The sequence below is a fragment of the Syngnathus leptorhynchus genome, chromosome 11 (genome assembly GCF_054491065.1).
Source record: "Syngnathus leptorhynchus isolate UIUO chromosome 11, UIUO_Slep, whole genome shotgun sequence".
Taxonomy (NCBI): Eukaryota; Metazoa; Chordata; class Actinopteri; order Syngnathiformes; family Syngnathidae; genus Syngnathus; species Syngnathus leptorhynchus.
This window is the reverse complement of record NC_141205.1, coordinates 1,754,984-1,772,845: the sequence shown is the minus strand read 5'-3', so window position 1 is coordinate 1,772,845 and position 17,862 is coordinate 1,754,984. Positions and strand designations below refer to the sequence as shown.

General features: G+C 42.7%; 2 protein-coding genes across 9 annotated transcripts in view; one reads left to right on the top strand and one right to left on the bottom strand.

Annotated features, from left to right (window-relative positions):
- Positions 1-17,862, bottom strand: part of rap1gapb (RAP1 GTPase activating protein b) — a 49,554-nt gene that overhangs the window by 8,734 nt on the left and 22,958 nt on the right. For 6 of the 7 annotated variants that reach the window (XM_085924028.1, XM_085924022.1, XM_085924023.1 and 3 more), the window contains 7 exons: positions 10,478-10,571; positions 2,879-2,926; positions 2,214-2,252; positions 1,904-2,089; positions 1,662-1,765; positions 176-254; positions 34-87 (listed from right to left, as the gene is read on the bottom strand). In XM_085924028.1, coding sequence (XP_085780154.1) covers positions 34-87; positions 176-254; positions 1,662-1,765; positions 1,904-2,089; positions 2,214-2,252; positions 2,879-2,917 — 501 coding nt within the window. In that variant the 5' untranslated portion in view covers positions 2,918-2,926; positions 10,478-10,571. Of the gene's footprint in view, positions 1-33; positions 88-175; positions 255-1,661; positions 1,766-1,903; positions 2,090-2,213; positions 2,253-2,878; positions 2,927-5,366; positions 6,288-10,477; positions 10,572-17,862 lie in introns of those variants that run through there. The other variant, XM_085924026.1, reaches the window with a different exon arrangement.
- Positions 12,377-17,215, top strand: LOC147048758 (dual specificity tyrosine-phosphorylation-regulated kinase 4-like). 2 transcript variants are annotated; one of them, XM_085925166.1, is made up of 13 exons: positions 12,377-12,532; positions 13,488-13,667; positions 13,943-14,006; positions 14,085-14,257; positions 14,320-14,456; positions 14,760-14,900; positions 14,968-15,106; positions 15,754-15,823; positions 16,238-16,410; positions 16,491-16,551; positions 16,620-16,722; positions 16,836-16,912; positions 17,114-17,215. In XM_085925166.1, the coding sequence occupies exons 1-13, from the start codon at positions 12,479-12,481 to the stop codon at positions 17,194-17,196; spliced, it is 1,455 nt and encodes a 484-aa protein (XP_085781292.1). In that variant the 5' UTR covers positions 12,377-12,478; the 3' UTR covers positions 17,197-17,215. The 2 variants fall into 2 exon arrangements, with proteins under 2 accessions (XP_085781292.1, XP_085781293.1); XM_085925167.1 differs by having other exon boundaries at positions 12,507-12,631.

Sequence of the window (17,862 nt, the reverse complement as noted above, 5' to 3'; positions counted from 1 at the left end):
AAAAAAAAAAACGTTTCAGGTAAAAGGACTTACCTTTGGGTAGAGAACTGGATAAAACCGATCGACGTTTATTTCTTCACAAACAAGCTGCACCCCCACAAAAAAAAAAAACCCAAAAAGTGAGGATTGGGAAATTGAAAAACTTTGCTTTCTTTTTAAATGACATTTTTCTTACCTTTGCCATCTGGACCACATTGGGGAACTCTGTGAGGCAGGAAATTGGGATGACATCGTGGTAGGTTTTTAGCCTGGAGCTGGGAGTCAAAGCGTTATTAAATTCTTAAGAGTGAATTTGTCTTTTTTTTTCTGGTTGAAGTGATAAAGGTGACAGGCAATGTCCGAACTCAAGGAACACCCTCAGAATTTAAGTAACTATCCCGATTTTGTTGTCAGCAGTGACAATTGTTGCAGTGGGACTCTAAACCGTGACTATTCATCTCCTTCCTTCCCCAGTGTAAAAGAGAGAAGACATAGAAGGATGTGGACTTGCATCATCCACTCTACAGCCCCAATGTGGCTTTTGGAAAAGGCAAATGAATTCATCAGTGAAGTGAGTCGCGGGGGCGCCGTCATTATTCTCATACAATGCGTCAGTTGAGAGTCGGATTTAAAGTCAACAATTTCCACTGAGTGCCTCGTGTTTGCTTCACAAATATTGAACGCCGTTGACTTTCCCATTTATAGGCATAATGTTGAGCGTTTGTCCGAAATGGAGGCAAATTACAGGCTCCCAAAGCATCATCCAAAGAAATTAGCAGTTCTCTAGTGCTTTCCAAAAAAAGGAGGATTTATCTTTCTGCTGTTTACTCGAGCTATGTTGATGCTCAAAATGCAAATCCTCCTATCTGACAAAAGTGTCAAATCCAGGTCCAGAAAGTAAAACCTGCCAAATGTTTGCTTTACGTTGTGGACCACATTTGATATAGGAGATATCCGATAGGAGAATTTGTTTTTTTGGGCCATTGATGTGTTTTTCTCTGTTGAGTTACAGCAACCCAGTTTGTGATCAGAATATTTTGCCAGAAATGAGCTCAGACAAATCTTCACATTTTTGTTTTCTTGGCAATTTGTTTAGCATACAAATGACACTATTCAAATGCGGAGTTGTAAAAACAACACAAAACCTAACTCAACTCCAACACCAGGATCTTATTTTTAAGCAAGATAGACTGTCATACGCAAACAATTCCATCGCTAATAATTTCTCAGATGTGCGTCTCTCACACTATTAAAGCTCCATAATGGCGTTCATAAAAGTCGAAAGGCCCCGCAACAATAGCTGTCGGAAATCACATCTCACAAATTAATGTGGACGGCCAGCTAACAGCTTGTGGTTAGTCTGGCCATTCTCCCTGCAGCAATGCCCTTTATGAGCAATTAAAGCTGGGGGGGGGGGGGGGGGGGGGCTGCGTTTTTTAAATGAATGCCCTGATGGACTGCTGCTCTTCCTCTGTGTCATTATCAGCATCCCAAAGTTGCTTTCGGGGGGCAATGAAATTCAAATTGAGTCGTCTGTGAACTCTTTATTTTGTTTGGGCCAAGAAGATTACTTTGTCTATCTTCTTATATTAAAGAGGCAAAAAAAAAAATGTGGCAATGATAAAGTAACCACGGGCACAGAGGAGCTAGCTATTAAAAGCTAATACAATAAATATACGCACCGCAGCATCAAGCGCAGATGCTCCTGATCCCCGATGACATCGTACTTTAATGAGAAGACCAAGTGGCCCAGGGCGGCATCCATTGTATAGTAATTAAAGTGCTCCTGGGAAAAAGAAGATTTCATGCATGCGTGATCTGACACAATGAAGAAAAAGCACAAACGTGGGATGTTCAGAGCAATCGTCCTTTTGGCAGGGTAGGTATTACAGTATTGACATAATAAATAAATAAGCTTGCTCACTTTGCCCATGAACTGCTTTCTGTAGATCTTGGCCGTGCTGTTGGTCTCGAGCTTGACGCAAGAGGTGGGGCATTGAGGTTGCACAGCCTCTGGTGTCCCTCTAGGTTGGTGATTGGTCCCCTCAATCCAGTAGCCCCCAAACTGGGGTAGCAAGATGAGCGGGAATGGGCTACTGCGACCAAGAACCTGTGACAGAAAGTAAGGGTGGAAGCAGGAGATATTAAAAAAAATATATATATATATTGCAATATATTTTTGCTTCATGACGTATTGGTAAGAGTTAGCAATAGGCCACCCAATATGTCCGTACCTCATGAACACTGGGGTAAGGGATGTAGTCCTCTTCCGTCTGGAGGGATGGAAATAAACACAAGTCAAGATAACAAAAAGATGTACACGCACTGGACTATCATGCGGCTCAATGTTTTTCAGGGTCATTTGTCTGGCTGGCTCTGCAAACATGCGAGATTTGCCTTTCAAGTGCATACACACCCTTTATCAGCATGTAGCCTCTCTTTCGAATCAAATGACTCACGACTGAACATTCATTTCACCACTTGGGAAGTTTTATCTCCAATTTCACCCTCTGATTCTATCTCCTGCCTTTGTGATTCACAAATAGATTGAGAAAGTGGTTGATAGCTGCCCAACCTAAAAAAAAAATATCATCATTTTTGTGCAGCGGTGCACCATAAATAAGTGCAAGAATGGACACCTGAGCCCCCATAATGACAATACACAATGTTCACATGCCCACTTTTGTTTGTTCCCTGTGAGGTCTCTAATGGTAACCACCTATTGTTCAGCGTTCTGAAAAACTCAATACTGTATCCCGGGGTTGAATTCCAAAAGCTCCATCTAGGTAAAATGAGGATTTGGCGTGGTCACAGTCAGCGAGCATGCTGTCTGACAGTTGATAAGAAGCTTGGTATGTCATCCATCATGGATGCGTTTTGGCGAGGATTTATGACTCACTTTGAGGGGCGGAGGGAGGGTGCATCTCTGCTCGTCCATTCTGCAACCCTGCAGAAAGGATATGAAAAGATGAGAAGAGAACAGGTGAAGAAAAAAATTCAAGCGCCGCAGCAGCTTTCAAAGGCTCTACAGAAGCATTTTTTTTTTTTTTTTAGAAGCGTCAAAGTCATCCGAGTGCAGCACGGGGGTGTCAGATTATTCTTTGTTGCTTGTGACTCACAAGCATGTTACATAAAGTCAATCTGATGCGGGCTGGGGGGGGGGGGGTTGGTAAAAGATGTTCCCAAAAAAGATAAACGCGGGAAAAACGCCAGACTCCAGAAGTCATTAGGCAGGAAAATGCGCGTGTGGACTGAAGAGTGCCAGAAAGGGATTTCACCCAATTGTATCCTTTTTCTGCTGACACTTCCCGAAAACCAGTGTGTGTATGTGAGTAAGAAGGAGGGGGGGGGGAACGAAACAAAAAACATGTCTGATCAGTAAGCTGTTTGTGTGGAAAAGCCCACAGCGAGACTTCAGAAGCATCACATTTTGATGCTGATCTTTTTGGACAATGAAGAAGATGATGAAAAAGGAAATGAGGAATGCTCTGAAGCGATACCCTTATCCTTTCTCTTTGCACTACAACAAACATGGAATTCTTCTTCCAAATATTGTTCTGTACTCTAGTAGTCACAATTGTCAATCACCTTCAACTTTCAAGCTAGCTCGACATGATGTCATCAAATATTGGTTGATGTGGATGTGGCATTTATATGCATCACTCTTGCCACAGAGGATTCCATTTGGCAATTGAATCTTAGTTGCGTGTCACTCGTGCATTCTACTCATTTCCGGATTTACGTCTCACTGAGCCCAGAGCGCTTTCTCTTCATGGAGTTCACAATGTGTGGGGCAAGATGAAGACAAATGGAACAGGGGATGCTTCGAGAGAGTCCTTCAGCTTCCCCTGTAGAAGCTGAAGGACTTCTTCAACTGAAGCCGACTTCTTCAACTGAAGCTGACTTCTTCAGCTGAAGGACTGCTTACTTGCAGTGAGCATTGAGGGCAAACGCTTGGAGGTTCAACGAGCCCCAAAGTACCTCGGCGTGCGTCTGGATCGGACCCTATCCTTCAAACAACACCTTGACGATCTGAAGGCAAAGGTGACATCCAGGGTTGCACTGATCCGCCGCCTTGCTGGAACAACGTGGGGAGCCTCTGCTAAGACCTTGCGGATTTCTACTCAAGCGCTGGTCTTCTCTGCAGCCGAGTACTGTGCCCCAGTTTGGAACAGAAGCCCCCATGCCAAAAAGGTGGATGTGGCAATCAACAACGCCCTCCGAATTATAACAGGATGCCTGAAGCCCACCCCCGTGTCCCTCTTGCCTGTCCTTGCGGGAATAGCGCCAGCAAACCTTCGCCGTGAGGCTGCCACCCTCGTTCTCGCCAGGAAGGCAAAAAATAACAACTGGCACACCTGCATAGCACCACAACAACTCCAGCTCCACCAAGCAGACTCAAGAGGCGCCACGCCTACAACATTGTAGCACAAGAGATGCTCAATTCCATCCCCGAGGACATCTCCAGAGATGCCTGGCTGGCAGCAGCTTGGAAGCAGGAGTGGGAGGCAGCTGGTCCTTCCCTCATGCACCGTTACATCTGGGATCCAGGAGACGGCGCCATAGGAGGAGACGAACTACCTCGCCAGCAGTGGACCACACTGAACCGTTTAAGATCTGGTGTTGGGCGCTTCAACACATCCATGCGACAGTGGGGACTGGCGGATAGTGCGGCTTGCAAGTGCGGAGACCCCGAGCAGACGGCCGATCACATCATCAACACCTGCCCCCTATATAGACCACCCTCGGAGGCCGGCCTCTTTGACCTGGGACAAGAGATGCTGGCGTGGCTCCACGACACTAAGTTGGAGCTCTGATGTTACACGAAAGAGAGAGAGAGAGAGAGAGCTTCCCCTTCATTTTAAATACAGAACAAAATAAAAATAAAAACAGAACTGCTGTGAGCAGCTCATAACTTCCCTCAAAAAGGTTTGACAGCTCTACGTAAACTCGACTACTCGACTCCATATGTAGCACATCAAATGATTTTTTTCACTAAGTTTGAACCAAAGTTTATATCGACACAGACGCTTAAAATCCTGACGCCGTCTTTTGCCTCCCCTAAGAAAATGTTTCATGGATAAGCGCAGTCTATACCAGTGATTGCAATCAGAATCAAATAAAAGCAAGGGAAGAAAATGGCTGAAGCCAGCAAACATAAAACACACACGAAAGGCAGATTGAAAGCTACAATATAATGATGTGGAAACATTGCAGCTGCACGTTGTCTGGAATACCAAAAGAGCAGGAAAAGGCAAGCTGCTGCTGCTGCTGCTGCATCAAGGGAGAAATAAATTGCATTTTGGCTGGGAAATTACAGAGAAAGGCATTTGATTATTGCCACACCAAGTATCGTGCGCCAGCTGGCAAAAAGCCACTTACAGTACCTGCATCCTCTCGATCATGGCAAACAGGTCCGAGGTCTGAAGGGGGGAGGGAGAGAGGTGAAAGTACACACGGGATGGTTTTAGTCTTGCTTTCAGATCATGTCTCACTGCTCCTCACAATCTCAACATTGACAACAACTTCTTCGGAAATCTCTCCCGCTCGTTTTTCACAAGCGTCCTTGAGCTCTTGAAGACAAATAAGGTGCATAAAACATCCTCAAGGAGCTCCTCTGGCTGATACGTTGGAGCTTGAACCTGCCTAAACCGACAAAACGCTAAACAAAGAATCTGGAGTCTACAAAAAGCACAGATTGCCACTCTGCTAATCAACAGAACAAAACATGAACGTGACATTACCAAAACAAATGAAAAGTGTGCTATGAGGTGGACACATGTTGGACATGCGGCCACATTTGGCCCATTGCTTGTTGTTTGTTCACCATGTAACACAAGTGGACTGAAATGCCAAGCTGATGTTTCCACATGACATCTTAAATTTACCAAGGGCCATCGCGGGGGCTTTCCAATCCCCCGCACACACACACACACACACACACACACACACACACACACACACACACACACACACACACACACACACACACACACACACACACACGCCAAGTACATGTGTGTATACCGCGAGTGTTTTTAGACCCATTTTTCAATGGTTCATAATAGTGATTGCAGTACTTGCAATCACACATTTACTGGAGCAGCAACTAATGATTGGCAAACACCACATTACACAGACAGACTTGAAAAATGATACGTTTGACTTTATTTGAAACTTTGACATTTTGTCTCGCCCAAATTGGGTGCCCAGGTTGACCTCAATGACTCGCCCCTCACACTACTCTGACCAGCGAACCACAAGCACACGCTCTCTCCTCAGGCCAAACAAGAACCGAAAGGTCTCATCTGAATTCGGCAATGCCAATACTTAGGTCGCTCAGACATCGCCTGTTGAGCAGAGGTCTGCGGGGGGCGCTGTGGAGCAGCACGTACGAGAAGGTGTTTGACATCATGGTCGCACAACAAAGGCGAGCAAACCAAAAAAACACCCAAAACAAAAGTAGAGGGAAATTTGAGTCGCGGTAGCGCCTTGGCGTGTGAAGAGCAAGACGTTGACGTTGAAATGTGAGGCTGGAATTCCACTTCCTCTTTGTTTGCACCACATGTATTTGCACTGCAGGAAGTTGAAGGAAGGCAGGAACAAAATGTGTCAGATCCTTTATAAACACACACACACACACACAATTCTGAGCACTTCTCGTTTTTGTTGAATCACTATACGGGAACATTCATCTTCCTCTCCGAAGAGCACACAACGGGGGCCTCTTAAAATGGTCGTCTCTCAAACTTAATTACCACAGCATCGGGTTTCATTCTGATTTGAAAAGAAAAGGTGTTTACAGGGGCTCCATGTTCCAAACTCTTCTGGTGTTGACTTTATTTTGGCCTAAGCCCTTCTATTTATTTTCATCCCATTTAATAGTAATTCCAAAAAGATGACTGTTATGTAAAATGCCCTTTTTAAGTTCTTACATAAAATAGTTGGGTCTCAGCCCAAAATCAGCCATCTACTTCCTGTTTGTGAATATGTGTCAATGAGCATGCTGTTCTCCACCACTGTTACATCATAACTGTCTTCCGACAGCATGATCATGAAGGTCCAGAGCCACCTTCAAGCACAGATGATGATGCACATACTATTCACACACCTCTCGTCTGAATCTTGATCTTGTCCGTGCTTTGTTTTACTTAGCAAATGGGGCCAGATGTGCTCTGTCTATCTCAAAATGCCACATGATGTCAGACTCAGTTTGACTTTCACGACGAGCGTTACTTTTAGCCAAAAAAATGCAAAAAATATTACATTTCAGTAGATGCCTGCTCAAGCAAAGTTCCAAAAAGGTGAAATTTCCTTAACACGCTTTCTAACTCTGCTCGGAACGCCAAACTCCCTGGAACTGTCGTGTAATTTAGTAACACAAGCTCAGCCTCCGCTCAGTCTCTGCATGCTAAGCTCTAAGCTGATTACTGGGCTGCATTTAGTACATACAGCTAATGTTGGCTTGCATTTGAGATGCTGTTTCAATTCTTTGCGTTCATAGTTTGTAGTATACTTACGGTTGAAACTATTCATGTTGGGCAATTATAATCATGTTTAGGGTAGCATTAAATATTCATGTAAAGTCGCTGCGGTCGGGCTCGGTTCCTATCCCCTGCAAATAATACAGTCCACTGAATCCTAATTACTACTGTCGTAAATAAACACCCCTGCGACTTTTTTGTAAAAATCTTTACACCACAAAGAAGTGCCGTGTCATCACCAATAAAACTAAGACTCTGCAAAAATGCCTTAAAACCACAAGGGTGCATCTTTAAACTAAAAAAATAAAAAAATAAAGGGTTGAAATTGAAAAACTGTCGGGGAGAGTGCTGATTAAGCAGTGTGTACCTTGGCCAAATAGCTACAGTGTTGTCTTGCGCCTATCAGGTATTGACTTAAAAGTGCCAGTCACAAACAGAAATCCATGAGTTCCTATAAAAAAAACGTCCGCAGGTGCAATGTGCAAAGTGTTGGAACAAATAAAAAAGTGTTTCATCAATGGAAATGACGGAAGTAGAAATACACCCGGAAACTGATGAAATCAAAAATACGCAATATGTCTCTGAAGAAATTCTCCTCACCCTTACAAAAAAAAAACCTTTCAGAAAAGTTTGAAAGTTTCACTAACTAGTATCTGTGCTAAAACAACGTGGAGGCCTCGCGGTGGTAGAAGTGTCGCTTCTGTTTAAAAAGATGGCTCTTCATCACATGGCTTGGCTTCATCTGGGAGTGCTGTGCACGCCACGCAAGCCTTATTAACGCCGCCACCGCTTCACTGGCGACCCTCCGCCTCAGTTCCCGCCAAAAAAAAAAAAAAAAAAAAAAAGAGAGCATGAATATCCATGAACCACGGCTGCACAGCTCTACGAGTTCATTAAGTCTGCACAACAGAGCGCACCTTTTTTTCTTTCATTTTCCTTAGGCAAACATGCAAATGATTAGCCTCTGATGTACTTTGCAAAACATTTTCTTCCCCGGCACCTCATTGATGCTGTCACATTTATTCTCACCCTCAAATGGAAAGCAGACTTCAAAGACAGTCAATCAATGGCAGTCGAGGTCTGAATAGCTCCACGAGGCTACCTACCTCTGCTAAATAAATTGAGTCGACGATAGGTAGAGCTCAGTGCAGTGGATGTGTGGGCCTTCACATTCCGCTTCCACGTGCTCAATTTGAAATGGAACATGCATGCGATAAAAAAAGAAGACTACCCTCAAGTTGTTCACTCTTCTGCTGACTACATTTCAGTGCTTGCGAATAGGCATTTGGTAAAAGAAATAGATATTTTACATTTTAAGAATATTTCTTTTTTTCTTATCAGTTGCTGGACTATAATTTCCTCTTTTGCTTTTTGCCATCCCCAAAAAATGATAACGTTACACTCCCTTACGAAGAAGTCATGCTATCACTGTAGCAGCCGTAGTTTACTGAGAAAATGCTCCATAATGCTAAAAGTAAACAGCTTGTATATTCTGTTTTATTCCTTTAATGTAGTGTTAATGTCGTGAGACGGGGTGCTTTGACTTGGAGAGCGGAACATCTATATTTATCTCGCAAGCCTTTGACAGAGTGTGCACACCCTGTCAGACTCTACGAACGTCTACCACACACACTTACGGGGTCTGGCGCGCCAATGGTGGATGGCTGGGGCCATTCGTGACACCTTTCACCCGGGTGTAACAGCTGCGGGTTAGAGTGGGAATGACTCACCGCAAAAGTCCAGATTTAGGCTGAAAACAAAGTCTTTAGGCAAGAAAATAGCTTATTTCTTTTGAAGCACTGGGACAAAGTGATACTTGCATAGCAATTTGTCCAGACAGAAGAACACTAGTTATTTGGAAATACTATTGAACATCTTTACTGATGTGTCTTCTTTCTGATTTGAATGTGTAGCCAAAATAGAATACTTAATTGCTTTAAGAAATGTGCAACAATGTGTAACATCAGAAGTAAGTATGAGTTTCCTTCACCTAACCAGGTAAGTGCCATAGTAGCAAAGTTGACCGGTGAGAGGAAGAACAGTGCCATAAGACTGTTGGAAAATTCAAAGAAGAAGAAATAGAAGACGTTGTGGTAGTAGCGGTGGTGGAACAAGAAATAGAAGAAGCTTGGCTAACTGCAATCATATCCAGTAACTGAACTATGGTCACAAACTTACAACGCTCCATTTTGATTGGCGAATGACTTGTAAGATCCAAACAAAACACAACGCAACCAGTGTGTCCTGACAAGATATAAAGCGGAATCATCTATGAATGGTCGGACCTCAATGCTGGCCGTACACATCACAAAATGTGCACTTGTAAATATGTGACATGTTGAACATTTAAATTTGTAATCCCTCTGGGAGGAGAAATCAGCGCTCAGATCATCATTTTGAGACATTGTCCGGCCAACTCTGATTTTGAAGAATCTTTTTTCCCAAAAGAGCAATTCCAGTGTGCTAACAAGTGACAGGTGCGTCCTTGTAGTCATTTATTCACATTTATTCATCATGTCCCTGTTGTGAAAAATGCTTTATTGTAACCATCTGGCTTCATCCATCTGCATTTATTCAATTGTTTTGTATCAGGAATGGTGTCTACTTTGTGTGCCCAGACACTTTTCTTCTTTTTGTGTTAATTAAAGCCATGCAAACAAACAAAGTTAACTAACTTTATGAAAAATAAAGAATTAAGCACACTATTTTACACGCATAGGCTCGACTTCTTGTGATACACCACAAGTAGCAGTGAGCCATTTTGGTTACAACGGCTTTGCTTTCCCGGAGTGGTTTGTTTTCCTTTCTAAACGATCGTAACTCCCTGTAGCATGTTTCTCATCTCTGTATTAACTATAAAAAAGCCCAAAGGCATCATTGCTGTAATGCTGTATGAACAACACAAATGGCCTTTTTCCAGCAAAAAAAAAAAAAAGTTCTAGTTGGTATTTGTGACAGGCTCCATTTCCCGGCTGTGAGTGATGAATTCCCAGGATGTCCTCCTCGCCTCTTACCTGCGAGATAGCGGGAAGAGGCAGCAGTGGAGCGGAATATTGGAGAGCCGGCTCTACTTCATCAGGGATGCGAGGGATCCTTCCATCGTGCTTCCTGTGAGCATCAGAGAGAGAGAGAGATGAGGACTATCCGAGTGATGATAGCTTGTATTTAAGATACTACAACCTGCAATTTGCTGTGAAATGGCCTGTGCTGTGCTGAGAGATATTGTCACCTGAGCTGGAATGTCAGAGGAATAAATAAATTAATTCTACCACTATATATATATATATATATATATATATATATATATATATATATATATATATATATATATATATATATATATATATATATATATATATATATATATATATATATATATATATATATATATATATATATATATATATATATATAAAAAAAGCTGCAGGCGTGTATCCAATTGAGATTTTGATTGTTTTTGTTTATTTATATGTAAAACACAGGCAGGGGTCAAAGCAAGGCAGAAAACCTTTTAAATGCCTCATGGAACCATGTTGAAACTTCATTTCTTTGTCCAATCGTGTGTGTGTGTGTTGTGTGTGCACGCGTGTGACATAAAATGGAAGTAGCAGGCGACTTGCACAATATTCATTCACACTTTGTCTCACACGTCAGTCAGTGGCTCAGAGTGGCAGCAACCCATCTGTGCACGCATCGTGATCAGCAGCAAAGGGCGGAATTTCCAAGTGATGAGAGGGAACAAAATTGTCACATTTCACCACTTCTGTTTTGTCCCATGGAAACAATGGCTTTGGGTGTGTGTGTACTTTTGTTGCACACAATTACAATCAATTAAGTCTTGCAGACAGCAAGCCCCATACCACCATTCAGTGTTGCACCATTTTTTTGTTTCCTCTGCAGATAAGAGGATCAACCTCGTCATAACACAGGCAATTCCTCCATCCTGACACCTGACGTGAGGATGCTAAATGAAGACAAAAGGGAACTCAATATTGCAATCAGTCAGCGTTTTATTTTTGTGAGCACAGTGTCTTGTCGTCAACGGTAAATGTGATCATGTCACACCAAGAAAGACTAGAGCGTGTGTCTCTGTGGGGGTGGGAGGGGCCAGAGGCTTGGCACCAGCATCAGAATCAGCTTTATTGACCAATTCCTCTGTCTTGAACATGACTCTCAGCGTTTGAATTAATGAACCAAGATACAACACTATGAAGTTAAGTCAATACGGACACTTGTGCAATCTATAACGAATAAATCACAGCCATAATTGCCACTAATTACCCCTAGCCAACACCCCCCCCACCCAATAAATCTGGTCACAATTGTGCCATAGATGTGTCTTGCACTCCTGAAGTGAATGAATCATCTAATTATATGGAAGAATATGATGGCAGTCATTAAAATCCAAATGGATGCAGTGGAAAGGCTTTTTGTGCTAATAATCCATGAAAGTGGAGAATTGACATGAAGTCTTCCTCTTCTTGGGATGAAATAGAAAGGTGCCAAATTAATGAAACTCACTGCAGGCAGTGATGGACAGGCCCTCAAAACTATGTTTATGACATTTCTTCATCACCTAAAAATGTTAGGATTACTTTTGGATTCAATTTTTATGGCGAGCTGTCAAATATGAAACAAAAGCTGTTCCCGCACATTTGAATTGTATTTCTAGATGATGACATATTTATGAAATCTGTATAATTGGTGTGTTACCATGGCAACGGCATTGTTGCCAATTGAGCGCGTTCTCTAGGTATGAAGCATTGAAGTTCCTCACCCCGGCCTGGCGTCAGTCACTCGCGCTGGGCCGTGACGTGCGTGACGCCCGCCGCAAACGTGCAGCCGCGCGCCTCCCAATCCATCTTTCATGCGGCGATGACGAACCGCCGCCGCTTTATTATCATTAAAGGCGTGTGCAACGTGAGCGCGCAGCACTGGGAGTGTGTGAAAGAGCACGACGACTTTGGTGGAGGAAGAAGAGATGATCGCCACTTTAGAAAGCGCCACCCGGGAAGATGCAAGCTGCTGCACCTCAAATTCACACGGCAACTAACGAGCAACTCAACAAGGTTCGTTTGGATTAAAAGCGCTGGCTGGGCAAGGGAGGGACTTCATGCATTTCAGCAACAACAATAATAAGCACTACAAAAAGCAGACACACTCTTGCTGTAAGGGCATTCATTCAAAAGTAAAAGTACATCACCAATGATGTGGAATTGATCCGATATATTTAAATCGGCAGGCCTTGATCCCCAATTCACCAAATCAGATTTGTTTTCTTTTTTTTAATATATATAACTATGGTGAATGAATCAATAAATTGCTATTTCAGACATGAATTTCACGACATTTCTGTTTGACATTTGGATTCGATATGTATTTTTTCCTACATTACTTTATACTACTTTTAAAATCCTGGAGTGATTTCAGATGAATAGATTTTGGTATCATAAAAAATTGATTTTGAGGATAAATACATCTGAATAAAAATAATTAGAATAATAATCTCCTTTGCATCTTTCATTGGCGCACATTGAAATGTTTTAACTTTGATTCCTTTATACAGCTTTTTAAAATTTTATTTCACCTTTCAATACAAGTAAAAGCTTTGGTTTTGAGCAACGTTTTAAAACTTATTGATGCATGTTAGTTATCACCCTCCTAAAACCGCTGGACTGGACCAACCCAAATTTGACCTGACTTCCTTTGTTGAGGAAATAATCCAAATTGGGTTGTTTTTAAGGGTGTAATACAAAACCTATGTGTTGAGGAAACAAAATACAACAATAAAAGTAACTTGTTTACTACCTTTGAAAAAGATTAAGGAAAGTGCAAAAATACCGAAAGGATCTCCACAAAGCTCAAAGAGTTCAAATGAATACTTGCCTATATTTGACAAAACCCCAACAGAACGTACAAGAAGCCAAACACTCGTTATGAATGCTAACTTTGGTTTCAATAAGCAATATGGTAGCAATCAATGTAAAATCATACGCAATGACCCTTCTCCTTTTCACTTTCTAGATTCCTCCCACCATAGTCCACAAGGAGCCGCTGACGTCAACCAAAAACATACAAATTGCAGCCCATCGTCAAAGCTCCTTGCCGTCCAACCCCCTGTACAAAGCCAGACTTGGGTTCCCCCAAATTCCCATGACTCAGCAGAAAACAATCTCCACGCCCGTTCAACAAGTCTGTGTCCAAGTGAGTACGTGAGAGATAAAGGTTGGAGCTAGTCGTTTCAAAAATGCAATGGATATATGTATGTTTTTTTTCAAGGTGCACTTTTGTTTTTTGAGAAAATGAAAGACTTTTAAGTGTGTGCCTTATGGTGCGGAAAATACAGTACACGCTGGTTCAAAACAAGGTGATGATGTCATATAACCTCAGCCATAAACACACAGATGGAATGGTTCATTGAGAAACTTCTGTATGAAGGGCATTCTTCATACATCTTGTTTCAATGCATGTCTCCCCAGATAAACAAAAGCTCTCCCCGAAACAGAATCATCACTTCCCAATCACAGTGCAGAACCCCAGAGTGTGAGTGCCACCAATTCTGCTTGGATATTGTCTGACATTGTTCCAATAAATACGGGAACCACCATGCTCTGTGCACAGCGGTTCTCCGAGACACCAAGCGATGCCTTACTCCATACGAGCAGAACGAAATCAAGGACTACCGTCACGTATGGTACGTGGGAGAAAAGGCCAAGAAAATGCGACTCTCCAAAGAATCCACCTCGGTGACGGAAGGCGAGTCCTTCGACGACTCCAAAGGCTTCTACAAAGTGGTGAGCATTCACCTATTGATTACACCCCCCCAAAAGTCCTGGAATAAATCATTTATTCCCAGAGACCTGGAGACCACCTGGCCTACCGCTTTGAGGTCCTCGGGGTGTTGGGATCGGGACTGGCCGGAAAGGTGCTCAAATGCAGAGACCACAAGACCGTGACACTTATCGCCGTCAAGGTCTTCCGAAACACTGCCGAGTAAGAATCTCCCCCCAAAAGCAAATGACGTCATCTATCTAGCGTTCCGATTTCACACATAAACGTAGCTGCTAACCGCCTTACAAATATATTTTCTCAGTTGAAATGTGTCACTTCAACACCAATTACTGCTTCATGTAGAAGTTTATCGGATAGCGAAAGCATAAAAATCTGTCCGATTAGGTGCATTTTGCAGTAATTAGCTGTTCCACCGATAAAAAGCCAATTGGGTTAATCTGTTAATAGCCAACCGCCTGATTTCAGGCTATTGTTAACATTGTATGACATAATTTCTCTTTCAAGAGGTCAAAAGATTGCCCAGACAGAGTTGGAGAATCTAAAGACCCTGCAGCGACTAGACAGAACCAACAAAGCCAACATGGTCCACATGAAGGAGCACTTTTACTTCCGCAATCACCTCTGCATCACTTTTGAACTATTCGAGTAAGTTCAAGACTTTTGGGACGTTTATGACAAAACCAGTTGATTAGTCATTTGATTTACTTTTTAGAAAGGACCTCCATAAAGCCCTAGTGGAGAGTAAATTGCGACGACTGTGCGAGACAGACATCAGGAAATATGCTATTGATGTGCTCAAGTGTCTGAAGGTGCTCAAAGATGTGCAACTCATCCACGGAGACTTAAAACCTGTAAGAAAATAATATACAATTTGTCCAAAGAAAAATATCTTCTATTGATAGACCAGGCAAGTTTATGGACAGAGCAGACAAGGAAATACTGCATCTACAGTTTTATGGGAGCGACTGTCTCTCCAAATCGTAAATAACAACGCTGTAGTCCAGCAGAGAGATGAAGCCAGAAGTGAAAAGCCACTTTGTTAATGGAAGCACTAAAAGCAATTGAACCAAATGCTGAAGTATTTATAATGGCGAGACGAAAAGTTCCACATCTTGAATTTATGCCTTGATCGTTTTGTTTGTTGTGACAGGCACACCATCTTAACTTACCTCGACACAGCCATAATCATGTAAATGTTCACAAGTGAAAAATGTTTCCAACAGAAGCACTTCGATATGGATCAAGTGAACCAAAAGTCTTGATCGTAGATTTGTGTCTCATAACATATGGAAAATCAGGCTCCTTATTGAACAAATAGTGACTAACTGAAAGAAATACTATCGGTCCAAGGACAGTGCCTTGATGAACGGACAGAATTGAACCATTTAACGAGGCTTGACCTAGCCAAAATATGACTTTTCATGTAAAATTATTATTAGTTATTAAACTCCACATCAGGTGCTAACTTGAATGAAATCATCTTCTTTGATGACTTAAGGAAAACATTCTGTTGGACAAGGAAAACAACGCTGCCGTTAGTGACTTCGGGGGGAGCATCTTTATCCGAGGTGAGACTACCATATGGTGAGACATGAGCCGAGTAAAGATGTTTTATTGATCGCCGTAGGCTTGCAAGTGTTTGCGCAGAGCCCGAAGGATTTCCACCAGGTTTCACTCAAGGTTGCAAAGACATTTGCCAGACATTCATTCTCAAACAGCTTTAATAGTTGTTTTTCTTTTTGCCATCAATTTTGAATGATACAAATTCCGATGGTCATCAGATTTTGAACGAAATTCCAACTGTTGGCAAACGTGCGTCAAATGACTGCAAACTTTGGCAACCTTAAACGAAGCCTCGCGAAAAGGCAAATGTGCGCAAACGCTCGATAACCTCGACGGGGCCTTAAAGCAATTTGCAGCTCTTCAGTGTTATGACCGGCGAGGACGTCTATTGACGTCTATTGTGTCTTTTTCTCCCCCAGGCCGGCCCACCAATCAGACACTGGCGTACATGGCTCCGGAGCGTCTCCTTGGCAGGTGTTGCACCACAGCCTCGGACATGTGGAGCCTAGGCTGCACGCTGGCTGAGCTGGACTGGGGCTTATTTCTCTTCAAAGGCAAAGACAAAGGCGACATTTTCAACTGTATAACAAAGGTAAACATTCTCCTAACGATTCAGTCTTGACATTTTGGACTGCCGCCATTGTTAGGATCTTCAACGTGACTGCTCTTTAGGTGCTGGGCCACCCACCATTAGACTTACTGGCTGCTGCGACCAGGAAAAACTATCGTATCGGTGAGCTTGATGAGACTTATTTGATTGATGCAAGAATCTCATCGTGACCACATTCTCCCATTTTCCAGAGAGCTCAGACTCCGAAGACAAAAAGCAACCAAAGACTCCCCTGGCCACCAAACTGAAGTCTAAAAATCCAAAGTTCCTGGACTTTATTCGGTGCTGTCTCGAGTAGGTTCACCCCACTCTTAACAAAATATCAACAACAACAACCTTCAAGTACTCAAATGGTAGCGCACAGAATGGTTTGAGGGTCTATTAAGTGCTTGTGCGTGGCTGAGCAGATACGACGCAACAAAGCGGCTCACCCCGGAGAAGGCTTTGCGACATCCGTGGATCAAACAGGCAACCAAACACACATGTGAGTTGAATAGATAACAATTAACAACCAGCGCGTGGATCTGACTGTCAATAATTGGTGTGGCAAAGGGCAAAGGTGCTGTCCATTTTACCATCTCAACCTGGCCTTGTGTTAATTGCGACGTCGCATGCTTGCTGTTGTTGCATCAACAGTTGTCAACAGTTTTGAAAACGTGTCACTTTTGTATTTCACTTTGCGCAGATAACAGACCGACCATAAGCAGTCTACTGAAGAGAGAGAAGATCCCGCCGCCAATGTTGCAGCCAGCGACACAATTCAAATAAACTGCTGAGAATGAAGATATCAGACTGGCTGTCCACTTGACGACGAGATCTTTCTTCGAGCTTGACCTGATGAGTGCAAAAAAGAAAAAACCCAATGTGTTTGTAGTCCCATGTGGCTAGGCAGCTTTTGGGAAATATCTCAGGAGAGCCCTTTAAAAAATGTTTTATATTGTTCCTAGGTGGCTCAGTCTTGATATTGCTCCTTTTTGAACCTTGATGAACACAGCTTGTTGCGAGTAGGCAGTCCTGTCTCACCCACTCGGCTGCAAGGCCAATTATTTCTAAGCATGATGAAAGACAAAGTGGATTGCCCATATTTCATCAGTGGTAGCAATTAAAATCACATTTCTACCAAAACTCCACTTTGAGTATTGCCAACAAACAGCGATATGATGCTTATTGTTATATACAGTACAGCCTTTGAAGCACGTCAGCAGAACGTTAACCGAGATGGACAAAAAGCTTTTCAAACTTTAATTAATCGTGTATTGCCAGCAGCTTCCTCCACAGTGCCTTGGGTCATTAACTGGTGATAAGAATTCCAGCTTTTGTGTGCAATCACGGTTTGCTGCTGAAGCTGCAAATGAGCAAAGGGGGGCAGAGTGGCTGAATGTGCCAGGAAGTGAATTTAAAATCACGTAATTAGGACAACAGGTCGAGGGTCGT

Coding starts and splice junctions, on each gene's coding strand:
- LOC147048758 (XM_085925166.1), top strand. CDS start 12,479: ATGCAAGCTGCTGCACCTCAAATTCACACGGCAACTAACGAGCAACTC. Junction 14,901..14,967: donor ATCACTTTTGAACTATTCGA/GTAAGTTCAAGA, acceptor TTTACTTTTTAG/AAAGGACCTCCATAAAGCCC. Junction 16,913..17,113: donor ACAGGCAACCAAACACACAT/GTGAGTTGAATA, acceptor CACTTTGCGCAG/ATAACAGACCGACCATAAGC.